At 38.2% G+C, this 24,973-nt stretch overlaps 1 protein-coding gene across 15 annotated transcripts in view; it reads right to left on the bottom strand.

The window, feature by feature from the left end:
* ICA1 (islet cell autoantigen 1) overlaps nucleotides 1-24,973 on the bottom strand; it is a 155,183-nt gene that overhangs the window by 108,917 nt on the left and 21,293 nt on the right. For 9 of the 15 annotated variants that reach the window (XM_019443423.2, XM_019443425.2, XM_019443439.2 and 6 more), the window contains 5 exons: nucleotides 24,858-24,957; nucleotides 20,994-21,159; nucleotides 17,118-17,190; nucleotides 11,733-11,856; nucleotides 7,367-7,565 (listed from right to left, as the gene is read on the bottom strand). In XM_019443423.2, coding sequence (XP_019298968.1) covers nucleotides 7,367-7,565; nucleotides 11,733-11,856; nucleotides 17,118-17,190; nucleotides 20,994-21,159; nucleotides 24,858-24,874 — 579 coding nt within the window. In that variant the 5' untranslated portion in view covers nucleotides 24,875-24,957. The remainder of the gene's footprint in view (nucleotides 1-7,366; nucleotides 7,566-11,732; nucleotides 11,857-17,117; nucleotides 17,191-20,993; nucleotides 21,160-24,857; nucleotides 24,958-24,973) is intronic. The other 6 variants (XM_019443430.2, XM_019443431.2, XM_019443427.2 and 3 more) reach the window with 3 other exon arrangements.

Consider the following 24,973-nt stretch of genomic DNA (forward strand, 5'->3'; position numbering starts at 1 on the left):
TGATTTTCCATTTAACCATAATCTAAAATGACACCTTCTTCAGGAGCTACCAAAAGTAGACAGAGGCAGATGGAACAGTCTGCGGTTGGGCTAGGGGGAGGGGAGGGAGAGTGTCATGGGCACTAGCCACTCCTCTGACCCTGCAGCCAAAAGCATAACATGATGAAATACGGAAATAATGAATCCATCCAAGACATTCTAGCTGCTAACACACTGAGAAGCCCTTGTTATAAAATGGGCTCATTATACAGCAGCATTTTGATCTGGAACCTGATGGTTCTACTCAGTAAAATCTTATGTTTTGTATATTATCACCCATGAAATTCTAGAAACCAGGTTTGCATATGCCATCCAATACATATAAGTCTTAGGAAGAAAAGCCAGACAATTTGGCAAAAGGAAAACTATCTTGGACGGGATCAGTTCACACTTCGATAACACACTTTTGTCCAGTCTACTCTGAAACTTGAGAGTTAAGCAGGCTTTTCCTTCAAACAACTGGAGAAATGCCATATGCAAAGATTTGATACCTCTCTCAAGAGAGAAGTAGTCCTCTCCACTCCTCTGTGAAAAAATCTATTTCAAACCAAAACATTTGCTTTTATGCTATTCTATAGGTTTATTTTTAAACATATCAATATTTACTATTCTTACAGAAATTACAGAATATAAATTATGAATTAGTATTGTGTAGACAGTATTTTCTAGGATAAAATCAAACAACTCCTTGCTCGTATAACCTAAGTCTTATTTTTATTCAATGGAAGGATTAAATTTCATTCAGGAGTACAAATATTTATAAGATGTATATTATATTTGTTTATTATGCATTTGGGGTTCAAAGGAGGGTCTTGAAGAGCTATTTGCACACCAATATCCATAAGTAGCACTATCTACGCTAGCCAAGTGATGGAAGCAACTTAAATGTGTCTGTCGACAAATGAATAAGTACAATGTGGTGGTATAAGCATACAGTGAAATACTACTCCTTAGAACTATTATTATTCCTTGAAAAGAGAAAAGATCCTGCCACATGCTACAACATGGATGAACCTTGATGACAATATGCTAAGGGAAATAAGCTAGTCGCAAAAAGGCAAAAACTGCATGATTCTACTTATATGAGGTATCTAAAGTAGTCAAATTCATAAAAACAGAAAGTAGAATGATAGTTACCAGGGGCTGGAATGATAGGAGGGGCAAATGAGGAGTGGTTGTTTAATAGGTACACAGTTTCAGTTTTGCAAGATGAAAAAGTTTTGGAGATCTGCTGTACAGCAAAGTGAATATACTTAACACCACTGAACTGGACCCTTAAAAATGGTTAAGATGGCAAATTTTATGTTATGTGTTTTATCGCAATTAGACATTTTTAAATTCTTAAAGTTTCTTAACTTCAGCATGCATTAGAGGTGTCTATAAATCAAGGACCAGCAAACTCTTTTCTGTAAAAGGGGCAGAGGCTAAATATTTTTGGCTGTGCAGACCACAGTCTCTGTTGTAACTACTCATACCCCTATGGTATCATGCAAGCAGCCATAGATAATATATAAATGAATGGGCATGGTCATGTTACAATAAAATCTTCATTTACCAAAACAGGCGGCTGGCCCATGGGCCATAGGTTTCTGACCCTTGCAAAAGTATTCTGTAAATAAAAATATAATTATACTCATTTTGTAAAAATTTAAGTCTCCTCTGCCCAAGATTTATCTTGTGAGTGAAATATTCTTTTCCAGAGTCTAAGATTAAAGCAACAGTGACAAGACCAAGCCGACTCAACAAGACCAATACTTACCAAGAGTTAAGAGGAAAACACTTCACTGACAAAGGACATGTTAGCTCTGTACCAGTGTCTACACCTCTCTACAGATGAACTTAACAATTTCAGACCTTAACAACTTAGAGAATGAATATGAAAAATATTACAGCTGGAAGAGAGCTTGGCGGTCATCTAGTACCTATTTCTCCTTTAGTGATTGAGAAAATTGCCATAGACTTACCAGGACCTATCCAAGCTGTCCCAGCTGGTGTAGGCAGGGCTGGAGACAGAGGGTAGAGCCATCCGAACTCTGAGGTCATGCTCCTTTGTCTGTATTTCCAATCAGGAGCCACAGCCGGCCAGACACCAGGTTTGTAAGTTATGTTTCATGCCTGCTATTCCAAATGGTCTTGGCTTAACCCTGAAACTAATTTTTGTCATTTGCCAAGTTCAGGGGGGAAATTAATAAAGACACATAGAGCCCCAAAGGCCTCACCTCATGAAATTTAAACATGAAAGCAAGGGTGTAATTATTTGTTCCCTTCCCAGTGGTACCATATGGAAATGGCATGTTTTTCCTATGGCATTCAGGTAGTATAAAGAAACCACCACCCAAGGGTAAGGTTTAGCAACCCGATTTGGTCTTCTTGGGGACCACAAAAAACAGGGGCCCTAGTTAAACAACCAAAACAAACAACAAACACACACCAAAAACCAACAAAAGAAAATGGAGAGTTATGAAACAGATAGGTTAAAGAGTATGTTAGCTTTACAAAAGGAACTTTCACCTCATCAAAGAGCTCAAGCCAGTGCATAGGATTGTAGCACTGGAAGAGACAGAATTGATAATGGGCCAAACACCCTTCCCTTTTATGTATGAATTAAAGCAAGTCCTGGAGTCAAGGCACTGCTTAAGCAGGCACGGTGGTGTTGGTCTATTGTGTGGACCCAAACCTGAAATTCTCCATGCTCACTCAACACAACTCATTGGGGGGTCTCAGCCCTGCCCTTAGCACTGAAATGAAGCAGAATACTCTTGTAAGCCAGAAAGCTGGAGGGCCCAGGCAAAAAGGAAAGGCTTTTTATCTCAGAATGAGGAGATGGCTGAGTGGTGATACTCCTGCATCTCTTGGCGTCTCCGGCTCCCGTGGGACCTGCCCTCAATTGCTAAAAGAGCCTGACCTCTGACAAAGACCAATGATTTCAGCAGTAATTAATGATACTGTCAAATTAATTAACCCAAGTCTTTGTCCACAAGAAAAAAAAAACTCTCTAATGTCAATACTGCTGTTTACTAGTCCTTGACCAAGCTCTATAGATCCAAACCTTCAGTCAGGACACAGGAACACCATGGGCTGATGACCCCAGCGAGGTCCCACCTATTAAGCCATTTGTTAAGAAACCTTCTCACAGTAACATATCCTTTGATAATGGGACTTTAGTAAATTAACAGCTCTCCAAAATCTAACACAATTTTAAAAAGACACAAGCCCAAGAATGCCAGTGTGTATCATTCATATTTCCTACAATATGTTTTAGATACCCTTTTGAATTATGGTGATGAAACCCTAGACAAATGCTGTAGGATTTCATTAAGCCATTTAATAAATGGCCCTCATTAAAACGCTGGTTCCCTTGTCCTTGTCTATAAGGACTCTGACTCATAACAAATGCCCACGTATACATTTCCATATTATCTCTTTAGAGGATTCAGAACTATTTTCTTACACCTAACATGGCTTTTATTCCATTTAGAATAATTACCCTCCATCCCATTTCTGACTTTCAAGAAAAACAAGACATTTAATTGACCACAGGAGGACTCTCTCAAGGGCATCAGGCTGCAAAAGCTCTTCTGTGAGCTCACAACTTAAGCTGATGTAATCTGCTACAAGGAGCTGACTTCTATTTTTAAATCATACCCTTTTACTCTGCCTTCAAAGGGCACATATATCACACGTTGTAACTGCTCATAAAATACTTTGTGGTGTAGTCTCCCGTCCATTTCCCTCCTGGGGTGAATCACACTGTCAGGAGGGGCTTCCTACTGCTCACAGTCATCCAGCCCTGCACATTTAAATTCATCCACCATTTCCTATTATTTGGTCTTTAGGAGAATAACTACATATGGCCACACTCTCCAGGTGTCTTGTTTATCACGGTAATTTTGACAAGGAACAGATGACTAGCAGGGTCCTTCTTGAGGGCTGGGATCAAGCTTTTCCACCTCTTTGTATTTCCATCCCCAAATATAGGCACTTAATAAATGCTTATTAGTGTTGCTGCTGAGAGATCTGTCATCAGGCCTATGTGCTTCAAAGGTTGCCAGAATGAAAACAGATTATTTGCTTTGTTTAATTTTAAGTTTTTCATTCATCGTTTTGGTCATGCTCACGGTGTGTTATTTAAAAGTTTCTTAGCACTTTGAAAATACTGTGAGAAAAGCTTTGGTTGGAAGGGAAAGTCCACTTGATCTTGCTATTTATTTATTTATACTTATTCTGCACATTTCTAAGAAGACAGAAGACTCTGTAATTAAAGTGCTGCTACTGTGGAGTGTAGGAGAAGGCAGAACATATATTTCCCTGGTCTACGTGCATCTTGGTTCTGTGGCACCCCATGTCTCACCTAGATTTGTACAAGAGCCTCCCAAGCAGCTCTCCCAGCCTCAAGGCTTGGGTCCTTCCAACCCCTTCTCTATATTTTCTGGGTGAGCTAGTGAGAACACAGAGGTGGTTATGCTTCTTTGAGAAGCCCCTCCTATGTGTTCCCATGATACCATGTGCTACCACAGACAATGGTTCATCATACTGCATCAAGTTTACTTGCTTGATCCCCAAGTGACTACATGTGACAGGAGGGCAGTGATCATGTCTACTTATTCACTACTATACCTTTCTGCATCTGGCCTACCATGCAGTGGGGTTTCCATATCATTTGCTGGATGAAAGAATAAATGAATGAATGCATACTAAAGATTGCAATTCAGGGGATCACATCTGTGAAGATGAATTAGAATTCTGTCTCCTCAAAAAGTGTGAACCCAAAGAACTGACTTTACTGAAAAATACCACTTTTCGTTCAGGATTCATCAGTTGAAATATGAAGGTGACAGCTGGCTCTGCAGAGACTGAAATTCTCCTTCCCACAGTGGCACCTAAGAAGCCACCCACAGCCAGACCCCTCTCCCAGAGGATACAGAAAAGTGTTTCAGTAGCATGTTTCTGAGAGATAAATGGAGACTGTTTAAAATGGAATCCCGCTGGGACAAAACACTAAAGCTTGCTCACAGTTAAATTTCATGTTATAAACTCCAAGCAAACAGCACATTCCACAATTTAAATCCATTCCAAAGAAAGCGGCAAGCCACAAAATAATAATGTTACTTCTTACCTACAAAACCGTATGTCAATTCCAGGTGTGGGTGGTGGGAATCCCTATCCATCTGAGAAACAGAGTCTGGAACTTCAAGCTCAATGGCTGGAATCTGACCATCTGACACGAGTGCTAACTTGGGGGCCAGGTGCTGGCCAGTGAAAAGACAAATCTGGTCCCTGTCCTCATGGACAGTCCTGCCTAATCAAATATCCACTTGAATACAGACTTCTTTAAAAAAAATTCTTTCCCTAAATTCAAAGTACACCATGTTCAGCTATTAAATTAAATCCAGGGCACATGGGATTGTAGAGTAAGGCATTGCTTCAGCTACTTCTGCATAGCAAAAAATTTTTTTAAACCATATTTTCCAAAATCAACAGATTGATGACACTAAAGAGTGGGTAGTGTTTCAACATTCAACCCAAATGACGAAGAGCTTGGTTTTTATTTCATCCTAACACAGCTAGTAACCACCCTCCAAAACAAAACCAAATAAACACAATTCCACGTGAAATTCTGCCTTCCAGAGTAAGTGTATGTTTATTTTTATTACACGGCACAAAAAAAGGCATTCAATAAATGTTTGTTGGATAAATAAATCACAGACAGGTATTACTATGAAAATGACTGTCAATTTTAGATATGTTCTTCAACTTTTTTTTTCCTCTTAAGGAAAAAAATTATGCCTATTTTCTAAGATTCTGACTTTCATTTCCTTGTCTGACCTTGGACTTGTTACTTAACCTAGGTATCACTTTCTTCATCTATAAAATTAAATTTGTATCTTGATTATTGTGAGGCTGAAAGGAAATAGTAAATATAAAATGACTGGCACTATTGCCTGCAAGTACGGTCTTGTTTGTTTGTTTGTTTGAACTTCTCTACTCCATCCTCCTCCAACCCCCGAATAAAGTGTCAAAGACAAACCAAATTACTGGCCTGATTAGAAAGTCAGGAAATTTCTCATGTAGGCTGGGCCTTGATTTTCCCATTTATAGAATGAGTGAGTTTTACTAGTTCATGCCTTTTCAGTTCATATTTTCCATGAATTCAGAAATCTGTCTTGCCAAGAATTTAGATGCTGCTACTACATTAAGGTTATCTATAATCAGAAAATAAACTCTGAGTCCCTTCATAGAGAGGGATTCCAAATTGTAAACGAAAATAAAATTTGGCTTTTAAAAGAATTTGTATCAATCTAATACTAAGCCAAGAATTGGTGACCCTATTCTTAAGCAACAGAAGGTCCCTCCTTTCCCCCATCACACAGACACACAGACACACACACACACACACACACAACCTCCTATGCACTAGCAGGGTTTCCCATTTACAACTCCACATGATGTACCTAAAAAGAAATCTTGGGATTTTAAGCAACATCACTAATTACAAATGGATCATTTGAAATGAGTAAGATAATTGACACAATATTATGTCAAACCTAACATTTGTTTGATTTTTTTTTCTTTCACATCCTGAAATACATCCAAATCAACCAAACAAAGAACTACCAAGACTGTACACAACAGTCACTGCATATTCATAAATACTCAGTATATGACTGCCACCTAGTGGTAGGATATGTCTTCGTATGGCCAAATCTCCAAACAGCTAAATTGACGCAAGAGAATTAAGAAAACAAGGGAATATTGTTCTTCTGCTACTCACCAGTTATTTCAGGGAAATTTAAGAGCATACCCACCTCCTCAGCAATCTATTATCCTCAGACAAATTTCTGAAGTGGTCTATTGCAGATGCCACATTAGTTAATCCCACAACCAAACCCCACTGCTTCCCAACCACTTCACAAAACAAAGGAACATTATTATTCTATTAATTTTAATACTCATTAGCAATTAAAAAAGATTTCTCCAATAGCCTGTCCTCACTTCCCACTTTCATTTGATCTACTCTTGATTTTTAGTTATGCATGAAAAAGCATTTTAAAGTGACAACCTTACAAAAAGTGTACATTATATGAAAATCCGACTTCAATTAGAACTAGTTACTAAATCCCAGCAATTTCCAGCTGTCTCTTCTATCTTACCCTTAGAGAATTATATATCACATTAATTGGTATTCTGTCACATAAAAAGACACTGGTGATGATTAATTGCATCCTTGGTGCTTTTGAGTTATGTCTTCTTCACTAGAGTGATTCAAATCACACCTCATTACCTTTCAGCAGGTACCCCTCTTGGTAACCTTCATAAAATATCCTACCTTCCTGAACTTCTCCATTTGCTTGTAGAGGTCTGGATCAAGCTCCTGTGACACATCCTTCATCCATAATAATGCCCCTCTGTATTCAGTCCGGCACTGCTCCATGCGATTCACCGTCAGCCAAGTGTCGGAGATGGCCCGGTGCCGAAAAGTCTCCACTTCTTGGTGAAATCGACACAATGGATTTCGCAAGGCCAACCTAGACAAGAGGATAAAGCCATAATCTTGAAACCAGGCGGGCCATCAGTTTGCATCCTTGACAGTTTACCAATCTTAAACTCATGAGCCCAGAACAGTGCCTAGAATATAGACAATGCTGCAGAAATATTTGATGGATTATAATTGAAACGTATGAACTGATGAGTTCACCAGAAATGATTACCCATGTACTCATTCCTTAGATAACTGTTACTTGAATGTACCATTGGGAAGGGTTTCCAACAGTACTGTTGGGGTGGTTTCATGCCTGGGCAAAGAATACCTGTCTGGAGTTGGAACCAATCCTGCGTTCATGGAGAAGGGTCAAGGCATAACCATTTCCCATCTCTATTCTTGGCATTCCCTGCTTCTGCTCCTCTGAAGCCTGGCTCTTTGAGAAGGAGTGGACTTGTATTTGACTAGGGTCTCCCTGGCTACGTCATTGTTAGATTACTCTCCAAATGCTAGGAGTTCTGCTCCCACAGTCACAGAGAATAAAGCATGAACAGAAGAATTTTTAAATGGTCTAGGAAGGGAGAGAAGCACTGTGGATCTACTGTGTTAGGTACATTCAGACAGGTTATAGGATTGAGCCTTATAAAGAAACAAAACTTAAGGACTCTACCATAAATGAATGTACGCCATACAATGAAGTGGATAGAAAATAATTATTAGTTGTAACATATCATCATTTATTAAGTAAAAAAAAATGTTTGAGGCATATCAAACTTTGGATACAATATTTTACAGGGGAGGGAAATACTGCTTCTCCCATCTTCCTACCCAAGATGAGTAACATTACATGAATTACACTCTTAAGATACAGTTGTCTGCATGAACTTGCAGGGCACAGGTTCAAAACATAAAAATAAGATGAAGAATTACATCTCAACTGAAATGCAAACTTATTTAGCGGAAGGGAACAGTGGTGTTAGTGAGCTGAAGTCAGCGCGTGGCATCTCCACCAGCTTCTGCAGTGCCTCACATGTGTAGAGCACGGGAAGATTACAGATGGGCCAATAAACTGTTTAAGAAAAAAACCCTTTATTATTTTCTCCAGTTTTCCTCTTTTCTGTAAAGCATTGTTTTTAAATAGTCAGCACTTCTCTAAAAGTAGTTTGCTCATATCATCCTACCAAAGTGTTGCAGGTGGTTTTCAAAGACATATTATGGTGCCATAAAGTAAGCTTGTCCTTTATCACCATTGGATTAAATTTAATACCCACCTTTCATCAAATTGAATGCACAGTTGTAGCAATGACTATCAAATAAGTCAGTAAAACAAATGCTGGTGTGAAAGTTTATAAAACTGGAGACTTCTATTTAAAGAGGGAAAGAGTCCTCAGCTGTCCACCTAAGAATCCTGTTCATTTCTGGACTCCTTCTTCTCTTCCCTTAGACCTTGCCAATTTCCCTAAACTGGCTGAAAAAGAGTCTTATGAATAAAATATTCTTAATTTCTTTGACTGTTGTAAAGTTAGACAGAAACCTTTGAAGAGGTAATGACATGATGATAGATGTTAAGATCTTGAAGGAAAGAAAAAAGCATACAAAATCACTTCCATTTTTTTCTGTAACTTGCTTCGCACAAGATTAGAAAGGTGAAAACCTGTTCATTTGTGGTACCAAGGACTGAGTCTAGACCAAGGAAAAACTCAATAACCAGAAATACCAAGCTTTAGTGGAAGACTGGTACACATCTTCATTGATGAAAACCTACACAAGGGGAATAATTAATAAACTGCCTAAATAAAGGTCTACTCCAAAGACATTTATCATTTAGCAGGAAAATGTGGAAGTGACCCAAGTAATAAAAAGAAGGGCTCAGGTTAAGCATATTGTGGAATGCCCTGGAACACTATGCTATAGTTGTTTTTTAAAATGTATACATGGAGAACAAAAGGTGTTATGGCTATTTGATCAAAAAATCAATTTGCTAAGTGATCAGCAAGCAGTACTCCAAAAAAACTGTCTGGTGTGACACTGTTTCTATTACAAATATATCCCAGCATATTTCAAATTACATCCATTCAAGATCTGAAAATTCAACTTTGTCAGAGTTTTATGTCATCCTCTATTTTGTTCATATTTAGGAGGACTGGTGTGGATGTCATGTGCCCGGTCAGCAGCTAAGTGCTGTGAAACCAGGGCCACCTTGCAGGAGGTCACCTTCCAAATTTTAAAGTTGTCCAAGCTGCATTAATTATAGATACAGTGCAGTTTGCTAGTTTATAGTGGTGATACTTTTAAGTACTGTTTGCATTGTTTCTGTTGATTTCTTTTACTGTTTTTGTTTATATCCAAAGGTTAGATTATATAAACTTAAGGTACCACATGTGTGTTCTGGGAGATAATTTGGTACACAACTCTGAAACGGTGTAACTGGATAGCCATGTTATAAAGTAATTATGTGATCAGTAATGGCAACTCTTACAGTGATTGTGTCCAGGGATTTGGCTTTGTTTCCCATAAGCTGATGTACAACTTGGCATACAGGTATGTATAAGAATTTTTCCCACTGAAATTAGTGATATGTTTAACACATGAGAATTTACTCTTTGAAAGATTTATTGAGAACCAATTATCTTGGTAAGGCTGGGGAAAGTATATATGCATAGAAAATACCTATCAAAGCATTACATGTGGGTCATCTGTATTAGGAAATTTTTAATTGCTTTTTAATTTTCTCCTTTGGACTTGACTCTTAAATTTTTTCAGTAGTATTTTTACAAGGAAAAACTATTATAAATAAGATTGATTAAAAGGTACAACTGAAAATTATAAACAAACACTTTTCTTGGAAAACAAGTGCAGAACTATTAGACATAGCTTCATTCAACTATGAAAGTTGGCACTGCCCACAAAGTCAGGGTCCAGATGTTATTAGGGAGAACCAACGTGCCCAGGAGTAGGACCACGGGAAACTGACACAGTTGGTCTCTTCCTTCCACCCCACCTTTTCCAGGTTTTCATTGAAACTTGTGTAACAGGCTGATGGCCTGCTCTTGGCCCACAGGGACTGAAAGAAGAAGAAATTAAGAGAAGAAAATTTTGGACAATTGGAGGAAGCAAAATGTTTGTAACCTGAAAATTTTTGGAAACTACCTACATGTCTTATGTAGGTATAATCTTGCCTAATATTAGTAAGTGACATGTTTAGGCTAATTAGTGACTGGAGGAAGAGGAATGGAGAAGGAGTGTCACTTTCCTCAGGCACTAAATGCAACTGTATGCAGGGGCTCCTGCTTATTCTACACCAACCATAAAATGAGTCATGAGAGTGTTAAAAAAAAATGTCACTTCTCTGCCACAATTTCCTCTCTACCAGAGCTTCTCAAACTTAAATGTGCTGAATCAAAATCAACTGGGAAGATCTTGTTAAAATGCAGATTTGGGGGGGCGCCTGGGTGGTGCAGTCGGTTAAGCGTCCGACTTCAGCCAGGTCACGATCTCGCAGTCCGTGAGTTCGAGCCCCGCGTCAGGCTCTGGGCTGATGGCTCGGAGCCTGGAGCCTGTTTCCGATTCTGTGTCTCCCTCTCTCTCTGCCCCTCCCCCGTTCATGCTCTGTCTCTCTCTCTGTCCCAAAAATAAATAAAAAACGTTGAAAAAAATAAAAATAAAAAAAAAAATGCAGATTTGGGTTCAGCAGTTGTGAGATGGGGCCTAAATTCTGCATTTCTAACAAGCTTCTAGGGGATACTGCTGATGTTGCTGGTCCAGGGTCTGAGCAGAATGGGTCCGGGAATCATGACCACCACCTCTCCAAAGTTAATTGGCCTACAGAGAGCAGACAGGGAACACTTCCACCTGGTCTCATTAGGTTCCTGCTTTAATCAGAGGCTAGAGGGGATCAGCCTGACTGCTATGGGCAATGCTGAAGGTCAAACATAAGCCTAGGCAGCACTCAGAGTGATTGCCAAATGAAACGCTCCCTACAGACCAGAAGAAATATGAAAAAAAAAGAAAAACTTAAAAATTAATAGGAAGGGAAAAAAATCATACATGTTATCTTAATCAGAGAGTTAAATACAGACTAATAACTGAGAACAGAGTAGCTCCTCAGTCTCAGGGGAGAGACTTCTAAAGAACAGGAGAGTCCCCTCCATGGCTGGGTAGACGCCAGATTCTCTGCTGACCCCACAGTGGAACCCCAGTGAAGGCCACACACCTTTGCTGGGAAGAAAAGCAGAGGGCCTTTCCCGTTGCTTGCATCATCTTTCCTGCTCTGGTTTTGTCTTGGAAGCCTTGGGATCGGAGAAATTTTCCCAGTTCGTTTTCTTCTTGAGACAAGACTGATGAAGAAAAGACCAAAAGGAGCCATGAACAATGAGCATTTTTATTACAGAGAGGAGAGACCCACCACAAGTTCCTCTCTCTTTTAGAGGGAAAGACGGGATGAAATTAAATCCACGTGGCAAGCTACAAGGTAAGCCCTCCCCCCACCACCATTTAACTTTCATGCTGTCCCTCCATTTGCAAAAGGAGAGATCAAATTCACTTGAGTACATCTGTCAGTGGGTTTGGTGCCCTGTAATCAGAACCAGAAAATGACCTCTGCACTGAAAAGCGAGCCGATAATGTGCCGCTTCGAGCTGAAATAAAGAAAGTTGGGTTTGTCAAGTATGACTGTGGGAATCTTTTGTGGCTGCCTATAATATAGGGCCGGTTTCCTCTGCTTATTCTCTCTCACTGGCTTTTTGATCTCTGCTTTCTGAGGTACATTCTACTTGATTGCAAAGCAATTCCATACCTTATTCATGACATGAGTTTTTGGTTGGAAGTGGGAGTGGGGATCAAGGGTGGGCAGGTAATCGGGTTGAAGTCTCAGTGGGGTTTTTAAATGCAGAGCTGGAACCATGAATTGGTCATGTCTAATCTTGGCCTTATTTTTAAAGACAACCTCAGATGACACTGCTGGTGAGACAGTTATTGGTACAGCTTTCTGCAGATTCATTTGACAGTAAACATAACATGTCACAGAATTCTATGTATCTTTTGACATTGCACTTCTACTGTTAGCACTTTCCAAGGATTTAGTGAAATGGGCACAAAGCTGCAGACAGAAAAGTAACCAAAACATCAATATTTATAGCAGCAAAACACTTTCTTTCTCTACCCTGGGGACTGATTTATAAACTAGTGTGTATCCAAACAATGGAATAGTGGGCTGTTACACAGCCACTGGTCCCAAATCCACATTTACCAACAGCTGAGCAAAGAATGACACTGAGCTTCCTAAATGTTTTCTTTTCAAAATATAGCCCTTCTATGGACTGACTTTGACCACTACTCTGATTTCACATTTACTTATTTATGCATTTACACATCATGTGTCTCTAAAAATGTTTTTTGAATGCTACTAGGATTCTTGTCTATTTTCATAAACAATCCAGAATTCCTTCAGAATGCACCCCATTCCTGACACAACCACTCCAATGAGAGCATTAGCCAGGAAACACAAATCCAAAGGTGAAGGTTACACTTGTTACTGCTTCCTTATTAATCTGTGACTGTAGTTCACATGAAACTTTCCAGAGGAAGACGTTTCTGGAATCCATTCTTCCTGAGAAATAAATGACTATCCTCCTTCCTCTCTGCCCCTCAAGAATCACATTGAGTCAAAGTCTGCTCAAAGACTACTTCCCTATGAAGTAGTTGATCCCTGTTTCTCTGTGACAGCAGCGCCCTCTTGGCTTCTGGTATTAGGTTGTTGGGGTCGGGAGTGTGTCTTCTATATCTTGACACTCTAACCTTCTCAGGACAGGGACCTCATCCAACTATGGACTCCCCAGGGTGAGCATAACATCTTATACAGGGTACTATTAAGTGCTCGTAAAATTAAATTAACTATAATTTTTGCCTTATTATCCTCACATACTTTATTTCACTTTATTTTTCCTCACCACTTCCTATCCCACTTTATTTCATTTTAAATGCTTAGCCATGATTCTATGTAGCTTAAAAAAAACCCCTAATTATAAGAAGTTTTGTTGTTTTATATTACCTTCTATTCCTTCTCTCTACTTACTGATACGGGACTCGATTCCACAACGAATATGTCCCTACGGAGAGCAACTTCACATTTTTGTTCCTAATAGCACGAGGCTACTGTCACCTTTTTTTTTTTTTTTTTTTTTTTTTTACCTTGAAGTCTCAAGTCACATATAAATGAACATATTTAGCTTAAGGCTAGGAAGAAACCATTCATGGCACCTACACAATTACACAGTTGGTGAAATGTACTCTTTCCTGAATAAACCTCAGCAGGTTGAAGCATTTGAAAAATTACTTTTTGTTATTTTATGCACTTGAGGACTAAATCTAGGGTGGGAAATGGTTTCAAGAGCTGGACTCTAATTAATTGGCAGTGTTGTTCAGAGGGAGGCAGAAAACGTTTGAGCCTCATCAGACTCCAGCTTGGATTACTTAGTGATGACTATTATTTTCCAAGAAGGGATGCCCATTTCTTAATTTTAATTTTAAAATTCAAATACTGAAATTAATTTAGGGAGCTTTAAAATTCAGGTGCAACACAGGTATCAGATAACTCGCCAGTTTCCACGTACAAGGTTTAACTTAACCAGGACTTAAGAATTCAGACACACACAAAAAAACCCTATTAATATTTAATTGCTGATTAGATTTTCAGATGTTTCCTAAAAAGGGAACTAAAACCAATTAGATTGGCAGCATTAATTCACTCAGCACAGATTTATGGATGATCTAATACATACTAGGCACTGTTCTTGCCACTGGGAATAGAGAGACAGACAAGACACACAAGGTCCCTGCTCTTATGGAGCTTTTGTTCATGTGGCAGGAGACAGAAAATAAAAAAAAACGTACTCACAAATACAAAACCCAAAAAGAAAAATACCAGATAGAGCAGTAAGAAGAGGGGAGTAAGAGAAGCTGCTTTGGGCTGGGTGATCAGGAAAAGCCTCTCTGAGCAGGTGACCACTAAGCTGGGCTCTGAATGGCAAGAAGGGGGCCACTCTTTTTTTTTTTTTTTAAATCCAAGTTAGTTAACATATAGTGTAATTATGGTTTCAGGAGTAGAATTTAATGATTCATCACCTACATATTATACCCAGTGCTCATCCCAACAAGTGCCCTCCTTAGTACCCATTACCCATTTAGCCCATCCCCCCACCCAACACCCAAGAAGGAGCCACTCTTAAGATAATTAGGGCAGGAACATTCCAGACATAGGAAATAGTGAGAGTAAAAGGCCTCAGGTAGCATGGTGGCTAAAGAGGTGAGCTGGGCCAGATCATGTAGGAATTCATAGACTATGGTATGGAAGTCTGGATCTTGATTCAATGTACATTTTTAAAGCTTTTTATCTTGCAATAATTTTAGGCTTAGACTGTAAATAGAACAGAGTTCCTGTATACCCTTTTCAGCTTCTCCTAACATTAGTATCTTACATAATCATGGTATAATTTTCAAAACTAGGAAATTAACATTGGTAGAGTACTATCAACTAAACCACAACTTTATTTGAATTTTACTAGTTTTCCCATGAATGTCCTTTTTCTTCTAGGATCTAATCCAGGATCCGACCTTGAACTGAGTTATCGAGATTCCTTAGTCTCCTTCAATCTGTGACAGTTCCTCAGCCTTTCTTGTCTTTCATGACCTTCATGCCCTTTAAGAGTACTGGTTAGATATTTTGTAGAATGTCTCTCAACGTGGATTTGTCTTATTTCTCACAATTAGACTGGGGTTACAGATTTTGGGGAAGGAAACCACACAGGTGGAGTGGCCTTCTTAGTGCATGATACCAGGGCTACATGATACTAACAACACATTGTCACTACTGGTATCAATCTGGATCACTTGATTCAGGTGGTGTCTACTGGGTTTCTCCACTGTAAAATTATGATTTCTTTCTTTTGTAATTATTAAAAATCTTGGAAGGAAATACATGACACTGTGAAAATATCCAGTTTCTCCTCAAACTTTCGCCCATTAATTGTGCCACCTTTCAGTGAACCTTGCCTGCCACAATTCTTACTGTGGTATTTGCCTAATGATGATTTTGTGGTTCCCTCATTCCTTCTGTATTTATTAACTGAAATTATTTTATAAGGAAGAGCTGTTTCTTCTTCCCTGTTTGTCTATTTCCACACTGACTTAATGGATATTTACTTTACTTTACTTTATTGGTTATAATCCAGAACTACTGTTATTTATTTTGTTACTCAAATTGTCCCAGCTTAGACCATTGGGAGCTCTTTGACTGTGGTATAGACAATGGGCTGGAGAGGGCAAGGAGATCATTTAGGAAGCTGAAGCAAATCAAGTAGGACAGTGATAGATGGTGGTGGCATGAACTAAGATAGCGAGAGGATGGAGAGAGGAAGGAGACTGAATGCTATTCAGGCAACAAAATGAACCAGCATTTAAGACTAACTGGATGTGGGATAGAGAAATGGTGGGGGATGTATGTCCTGTGTCTTGATTTACTCAGAACTCAAGACTATGAAGCTATAGCCCAGAAGTCTTAACTTAGTAAACAGTAACATAGAAAATTTATCAAATTCTGCCTCTAAGTCCTAGGATTTTGTACTTTCCCCCAAAGAGTCTTAATTAAAGACTAATGAAGGAAAATCATCAATTGTTACTTTGTGATTATTGGAAAGAGGCCTAGCAGCAGTCAGAAATAGAAAAGCTTCCCATTGGGGCGCCTGGGTGGCGCCGTCGGTTAAGCGTCCGACTTCAGCCAGGTCACGATCTCGCGGTCCGTGAGTTCGAGCCCCGCGTCAGGCTCTGGGCTGATGGCTCGGAGCCTGTTTCCGATTCTGTGTCTCCCTCTCTCTCTGCCCCTCCCCCGTTCATGCTCTGTCTCTCTCTGTCCCAAAAATAAATAAAAAAGGTTGAAAAAAAAAATTAAAAAAAAAAAAAAAAAAAAAAAAAAGAAGAAAAGCTTCCCATGTTCTAGTCTCAGAAATATAGAAATTATACTATTAAATCATCTACGAATGGACATTTTAAAAGATATTAACACATAACTTGATATTTAGCATTTCAGAGATAACTCTGTGAGTAATAACTTTAAGGCAGAATCCTATTTCCCAATAATCCAATATCCAACATAAAAAATGCTAATGAAGAAGCACTATTGTCAAAATATAGTCAAGGAATTACCTATATGTGCTTTCTCTCTCCATTTTAAGAGGAACAAACCTGGATATGAGAGAGCCAGGGCAATCAAATATAAACAACACCAATTTTTTTTAAAACCCAAACATAAAACTGAGAAAACGTTTTTATAATTAGGAAAATAAATGATATGTACTTACCCATGGGAGACCCAATATAAAGTTCTTGTTCTAGTTATTTACATTGAATGATACACAACCTATGTAAAGAATTTCTGATAAAATTATTAGAGACCCTCCTTCCCACCAATTAAAGACCAAAGACAGCACTCCTCAATAGTAATTTCCTTGTCTTACTTCCTAAACATATGAAATGATGTATTAAGGCAAAATATCCTATTTCTCACTGTTTATCTGATCAATATGTATACTTAGGGCATACTTACAACATATTCTCTTTTGATAGAGTACAATTGCTTTAGACAAGTCCAAACAGGTTCTCTGAATCGAGTGAAACAGCTATAATAAAAACAGAAACAAAATGTTAAAAAAACAAACAGACAGCAGTGAAATAAAAATTATTATACTGAACATAACTATAGTGTTTGATTTGCTCACTAAACATAAGATCGCAAGCCTAAGTATGCTTGGTGTTATGTGGTATACTATGCAGGAACTTAAAGACCAGAGTCTTTAAAAATATGCTCACATTATTCTATATTTATTGGAATCCATCAACTTTGTGATCTTAATTAAGATCTCCAGAACAATAATTTCCTCCAGACTACTGAAATAATAGCTGAAAAACAGAAATCCTAAACGAAGGCACCAATTAGAGGACTCGGTAAACCAGAGACCCGATATTCATTCATAAGTTAATTTATTTCTTCTCCCACTTGATGTCTTTTTTTCAAATGCGGATCCCTCAATTAAGCATCATATTTAAAACACAACATTAGCTTATTTTGTGATCCTAATGCATTTTATGGCATGCTTAAACAACTCTATAAAAAGCCAACAAAAATCAACCAGCTGAATATTTAATTTAGAAGACATCTGGTAAAACGGAGTTTAGCTAGTAGCCCTGATCATTCATTTTCCCAATGATTTCATAAGATATACAGATAATTTGAAATCTAATGTAATGCCAAGGCCATATCAGAGGAAATTAATGGAAAAGCAGGTGGGTGATATTGAGAAGAATCTAACTAGATTTTAACTAACAGGGGTCCTGGTCTTTGCTTCAGAAACCCAAACAAGCTCAAGAGAAAATCAAACAGATACTTCAAACTGTCTCTACCCTCTGTCTACCAACTCAGAGACCAGGGCTGGTATCAGTTGGAAAACCTAGCAAATATTCTGTCTCTGAAGAGCCACCTAAATGAGCCAGAGCAAAACTTTTCCCCCTCTCTTTGATCTTATTGGCCATGGTGATGTAATAGTTATGTGTTGGTATTATGAAGTACTTCACTGTTTGAGTTAAAACAGAGGATGTGTGTCATAATAAACATGACCAATTATCTAATAAAAAGAGATGCATGCATATATACTTAAAAGATTCAAAACCATTCCTGAAATGCTTAATATGATAAAACCTGGTCATGAAGAATATAAATTTTGCTATATCTTATTTCATTACACTGTATCCTCTATTTAGAAAAGAGCGAGAGGGAAAAGAAAATCCTTTACCATAAAAGAAAACAGAGAATCAGCAGTCTGAATCTCTTCTTTAACAAATGCTTGATATCAGGATTCTGGGTCACAAACCACCAACACATAAGTAATTCCTGAATATAGGAGCAAGAAGTTCAAAAAGTATGTTCTGATGTCACTGTTCATTTTTTTAAAAAACTGAGGTGTAAATTAAATGCAACTGGGGCACCTGGATGGCTCAGTCAGTTGAGTGTTTGACTCGATTTTGGCTCAGGTCACAGACCTCACGGTTCATGAGATGGGGCCCCACGTCAGGCTCTGTGCTGACAGCACGGAGCCTGCTTGGAGTTCTCTTTCTCCCTGTCTCTCTGCCCCTTCCCCACTCATGCCCTCGCTTGCTCACTTCTTCCAAAATAAATAAACTTAAAAAAAATAAGTCCAATAAAATGCGCACCTCTAGAATGTCCAGTTCTGCAGGCCTACAACTGCCTACACTCTTCTCACCACATCCAAACTAAGAAACCAAAGACCATCTACTATGTTGTGGCACTCACTAAAAGACCTGCCATCACAGGTTACTTTTGTCCATTCTTAAGAGCTGTTTTTGAGAAAATATTTTATTAACAACTAATTCTTGACACATATTTAAACTTAGTGCAACATTTCTATCTGTATTAACTTCCCAACAGATTATAGTAGAATCTGACCATTATTATAACTTGGCAATAAACTTTTCTTATGCTGGCAGAATAAAAGTTCTTGTTTCATAAACTAGCATTCTGTGGATAACTTAGGGTAAGAACACATCAAAATGGTTTCCACATCATTTACATATGTTTTATTGACGGAATCCATGCTCTCTACAAACATCAATACTAGTTTGAACATTTTTGCAACAAACACCTCTATTGTGTAACATTATTAGTCTCAGCTAAGTACTGTGGATGTTATGTGCCTCGGAGAGCAGCTATTTTGATTAAAGTACAGTTGGTTCAGCAAAAATGCTGCCAGGGGCGAATAAGCATAAAAATAAAATTACCATATTGCGTTTAATGAACTAATAATTACATATTGAATTTCTTTTTGAATAATACTTGTACTTACTGGGTTGTTAAAAAGAAAAAAAAAATAAAGGTACAAGACGTGAAAAGCATATGCAATTTATAATCATTTCAATTATATGCAGAATACTAAAATCAGAACAGATGCCTCCTGGTTCCACTTTTCTCCACTGTTAGCAATCTCCATTAGAACATTCCCATCAAACCTAGCTTCAATTTGAACAATTCCACAGACAGGGGAAAGGGCTGGGAACTGATATTTATTGTATTAACACGCACACTGATTCAGTTAGTATTTACTGAATGTGTATAGTGTGTCTGGCTGAGGATACTATGGTGAATAAGGCTGACATGGAATTTGATCTGTTAGTGGAAGTAAGGCAGACAAATGCATAAACATTTGGGATATTTTCATGAAAGATACATACTATGAACAGGGGCCCTGGGTCTGGTTCTCCCCTCAGAGGCACAGAATGAATTATCCTTCTCCCACATGACAGACCTTTCTATACAATCAAGAACTAATATAGGTCCCCTTAAGCCTCTCTGTTCCAGTATAACCTTTTGAAATCCTGGGCTTTTTACTCTAGTCCTGTTAAATGTGCAGTTCATTAATTTTAGCTTATATGCTTGTTTGTTTGTTTGTTTGTTTGTTGAGAGAGGGGGTGGGGGAGAGGGGCAAAGGGAAAGGAGGAGAGAGGGAGAAAGAGGATCTCAAGCAGAGCTTAAGCTCCCACTGTGTGTGGAGCCCAAAGCAGGGGTCGATCCCATGACCCTGGGATCATGACCCGAGCAGAAATCAAGAGTTGGATGTTCAACGAATTGAGACTCCAGGCACTCCCTAGCTTTGATGTTAAATTTAGAGATCATTTTGAATTCTTATCAGGTCATGTAATGTTCCTCACAGAAGTGATAAGTATGCTTTTTAAATTTTAATCTAAACTATTGGCAGAATGTCTAGCAAGACAGGGAGTTAGTGGGCCTTCTACTAGTTATATTAGTATTTGGGAATCAACCAGATAGGAATTCAACTTACTGTATTTTTAACTAATCTAACTAAATATCTGCTTAGTTAATTCATTCAAGAATTTTATTAGACTCTACTAGGATCTTGTGCTATCATCTTTTCCCTTTTTTAGAATGTAAGTATTTGCCTGACCCTAGTGTAATACCATGTGCAGTGGGTTTCTGATTCCATTAACTTTTTTCAACAAGCATTTATTGAGAATTTACCACTTGCCATGCAATCCAGCCACAAACTTGAAAAACAAATTAACTGAAGCATACTAGTGGTTACACAAGAATTTGTAGGTTTTTAAAAAATATGCTGGGATTAGGGCACCTGGGTGGCTCAGTTGAGTGAACACCCGATTCTTGATTTTAGCTCAGGTCACGATTCCAGGGTCGTGGGATCGAGTCCTACATTGGGCTCCGTGCTGAGTGTGGAGCCTACAGCCTACTTAAGATTCTTTCTCTTTCTCTCAAATAAAAAACTATATATATATTCTGGAATTGAATTTACCTCATCCTAGATTTTCCTCAAGAACTAGTTTGCAATATGTTTTCAGATACAAAGCTCACCTAGGCTTGCCCAGGCGACCAGCTCACCTCTAGCTTGGCATCCAGGTCTGCATCAGAGGCAACAACATGCTCATCTTCTTTCTTCCCTGTGGCTTTAATAAAGGCTTGCTTCGTTTCCCAATACTTCTGCTGCATCTTATTTACTACAGACTTATCTTGAGTATATCGATCCTGTAAGTCCCAGGGATAACTGCTAAAAAAACATTTAAAGAGGTATCTTATTCACGACTTTCATAAATATTAAGCTATTTTAGTGTGAACAAATCTATCTAACCATTATATAATAACATTAACAAACATATAGATACTTTCTTATGTGGTTATTACACCAAAAAAGTCAACCAACTCTTACTGTGAAACCTTAAAAGTTAGTGAGGAAATCAAGTGGCTTTTGCAGGAAATTGAGAAGCTAAACCTTGAAGAGTTTAGCTACCAGCAGGTTGGACATACTCCTTTTCCAAGTGGAGAAAGTGAGGCCAAACTAGGCAGGGTGCCTGGTTCAAGCAGCCCAGGGAGTTATAGAGATAAGGCCAGACACCAATGTTCTCTCCACTCTAGCATTAGAGCTGACAGTGAAGTGATGGCAGAAAAGTAGAGATAAGGGGTTGAAAAATAGCACATTTAAAATGTGTCCTAGAGGTACCTAAAACAGTCAAACTCATAGAATCAGAAAGGAAAACAGTGGTTACCAAGAGGCTGGATGGGGTGAGAGGGAAATAGGAAACAATTACTGAAGGGGTGCAAGGTTTCAATTATGCAAGATGAGTAAATTCTAGATGTCTTGCTCTACAATACTGTACCTATACTTAACTGTATTGTACACTTAAAAAGTTGTTAAAAGGGCACATCTCATGTTAAGTAGTCTTAACCACAGTGAAATGAAATTAAAAAAATAAAAAACAATTAAAAAAATCTTTACCGATTTCTGATACTAAAAATTTAAAATTTTTTAAATGTTTACTTATCTTTGAGAAAGACAGAGAGAGAAAGAGAGAGAGAAAGAGAGCAGAGAAGGGGCAGAGAGAGTGAAAGAGACACAGAATCTGAATCAGGCTCTGAGCTGTGAGCACAAAGTCCAACGTGGGGCTCAAACTCATGAGCCGTGAGATCATGACCTGAGCCGAAGTGGGATGCTTAACTGACTGAGCCTACCAGGTGCCCCTGATATTAAAACTTTAAATTCTTAAACATAAATGTTTAAAATACAGATAGGAAAAAAAAAAACATTCTTTCAGGAAGGACACAGTATATGTAAAAAAGAAATTAGAAAAAGAATTGAGATGAAATCAAATTCTGTAAAAGACCAGAGCACCTCAAATATTGACAGAAATGTTGCCATAGTGTTCTATATCTCCCCATGTTGTCTACACCCTCCTCCTGTCTAGAGTTCCTAGTGCACAGGTCCACACAGGATCCCTTGTTTCTCCTCTCTGCAGACATGTACCTTTTTCCACTGCATGCTATCACTACTCCAAAGGTGCCAGACCTGAGTCCTAAAGCATAAGTTGCTTTACATTACTACATAAAAATACCTATACCTTGAAACTTGATTTCTACTCTCCTTCCAGATGGCATTTACAATTTTCCACACACAAATTTATTCTTAAAAAGTCAAAAGGGGTTTCAGATAACTTCTTTACAAAGGTTATCATTAGAGGAGTAGGATTTGGGGGACCTTCATGGTTTCTGCCTTATTTAAAAGTTTCTTTTTATATGTATAGACTTGTTGAACCACTATGCTCTACACCTGAAACTAATTAACACTGTGTATCAACTATACTTGAATTAAAAATTGTTTTACTATGAGCTCACATCAGAGAAAACAAGTGGAAAAGTATATAACTTTTATGTAAAAGAGAAAATCTATCTCTATAAATATGTGCTTTAAAAGATTGGAAGGGGGTACCGGGTGGCTCAGTCAGTTAAGCATCTGACTTTCGTTCAGGTAATGATCTCACAGTCTGTGACTTCGAGCCCCGCGTCAGGCTCTGTGCTGACAGCTCACAGCCTGGAGCCTGCTTCAGATTCGGTGTCTACCTCTCTCTCTGCCCCTCCCTGGCTCGCACTCTGTCTCTTTCTCGCTCTCAAAACTAAACATTAAAAAAAAAAAAACATTAAAAGACTGGAAGAATATACCCTCCAAAACTATTTGGGGAAACAGAATTTTTAGGAGTGGGGAATAGGGTGGACTTCTTTGTATTGTACCTTTTACTTACTTACTTACTTATGTACTTATTTATTTATTGTGAAAGGTCATGGATTAAAAAAATTTCCATTTTGAAAAAAAGACAAAGACAAAGGGACTTCAGAGATCTAATGAACACCCCTCACCTCTGTCATTTAACAAATGAGGTATCTTAGGTTTCAAAAGCTTACGAATTCTGCCCAAAGTCACACAGGATTAAAATCCAGGCCAGGGCTCATTTCAGTGTTTTCTGCAGCCATTGCATTTCAGCAGCAAGCAATGAAGTGGCAGAGTTAGAGGGAAAAAGACTTTGGGGAAGTGCCCACTTCTTAGGGCTCTCCTGTCTCTCTCAGGTGCATGACTACCTACTTCCCTAGTCTGCTGCCAGGATATGACAGCCAGTATGAGGGTCACAGGATGGAGCCACCCCTTTGTCTTAACGAAGCAAGATGGAACAATTAAGAAAACAGTCTGACAACTCTTGGTTACAAAGCTGGCAAATGGTGATACTCAGGGAAACTAAATCCCTTAGCCATTTATGAATTATCCTTTAAAACTTGTTACATTTTAAGACATGCAAAAATTCTTTTAAGGTTTGACATTTGATACTACAGAGGCCTTGGGCCTGATTACTTCTTTACTGAGACAGGAAGGATTAAAAAGTATATTCCTAAAAAATAATAATAAAATTAAAAAATTAAAAGTATATTTATAATTAATTGTACATTTGAAACATGAAAATACACATCACAATTTTTCATGCTACAAATTCAAGAGATGAAACATGACAAAGATCTACCTGCCTGGTCAGTCATGAGTTCAAAATGGTTCAGAAACACTGCTTGTAGCAGATCTGGAATTTCTAAGACGTTTAATATGCTGCTGAGATGTGTTATAGGCATGTAAATGACAGTGCTAACATTGCCATGATTACCACATTTGACTCAGCATCATCATTTTCTAACCATATTTACCTCCTAAGTGTTCATGAAGGTTGAAGTCATGACTATAAATTAATGAGTCTGGGTTCGTGTTCACTCATTATTTTATAGCTGCCCTATATCAAGTTTCCTGATAACGCTAATAACCTATAAATAAAATAGTGCTAAAAAAAGTATCAACTTATTACATTTGAAAAACTGGTAGTAAGAAAAGCCATTAGATTCTCAAAAGAAAAGTTATATGTAAATTAATTTCTTAAGAGAATATACATTACATAAGAACTTATAATATTTTTAGTTATTTGGTTTCCATATTTATTTAGAAAAGATATTGAAACTTGACTAAACTCCATATTGGATAGCGGCTAACATTATTTACTGCTAATGTGATTCTTGATTTTTCTTTTTCTTTTTCTTTCTTTTTCTTTTTCTTTTTATACAGATTCCTTTCTATCTACCTATTTACTTATATTTTTTTAGTTTTTGTTCTTTGAGAGAGAGTGAGCAGGGGAGAAGGGCAGAGGGAGAGAGAGAGAATCTTAAGTAGGCTCCATGCTCAGTGTGGAGCCTGATTTAGGGCTTGATCCCACAACCGTGGAATCCTGACCTGAGCCCAAATCAAGAGTCAGATGCTCAACCAACTGAGCCACCCAGGCGCCCCTAAATCATGATTTTTCTATGCAACACAGATTTACTGAGCATATACAATGTGCTTTCTTCTTTCATTAGTCTCTCCCAATTCAGAAAAGACAACAAATTACTTACCATTTGTGTCCTGACATGTTTTCTTCTTCTTTTTTCTACTGTTGATGATTTGGGGAGAAGGGGCAGGGAAAAAGCATGAGAGGATAAGTTATATTATAACCTGAAATAAAACAAAT

The sequence above is a fragment of the Panthera pardus genome, unplaced genomic scaffold, assembly GCF_024362965.1.
Source record: "Panthera pardus isolate Hobbes unplaced genomic scaffold, ASM2436296v1 HiC_scaffold_8, whole genome shotgun sequence".
Lineage (NCBI taxonomy): Eukaryota > Metazoa > Chordata > Mammalia > Carnivora > Felidae > Panthera > Panthera pardus.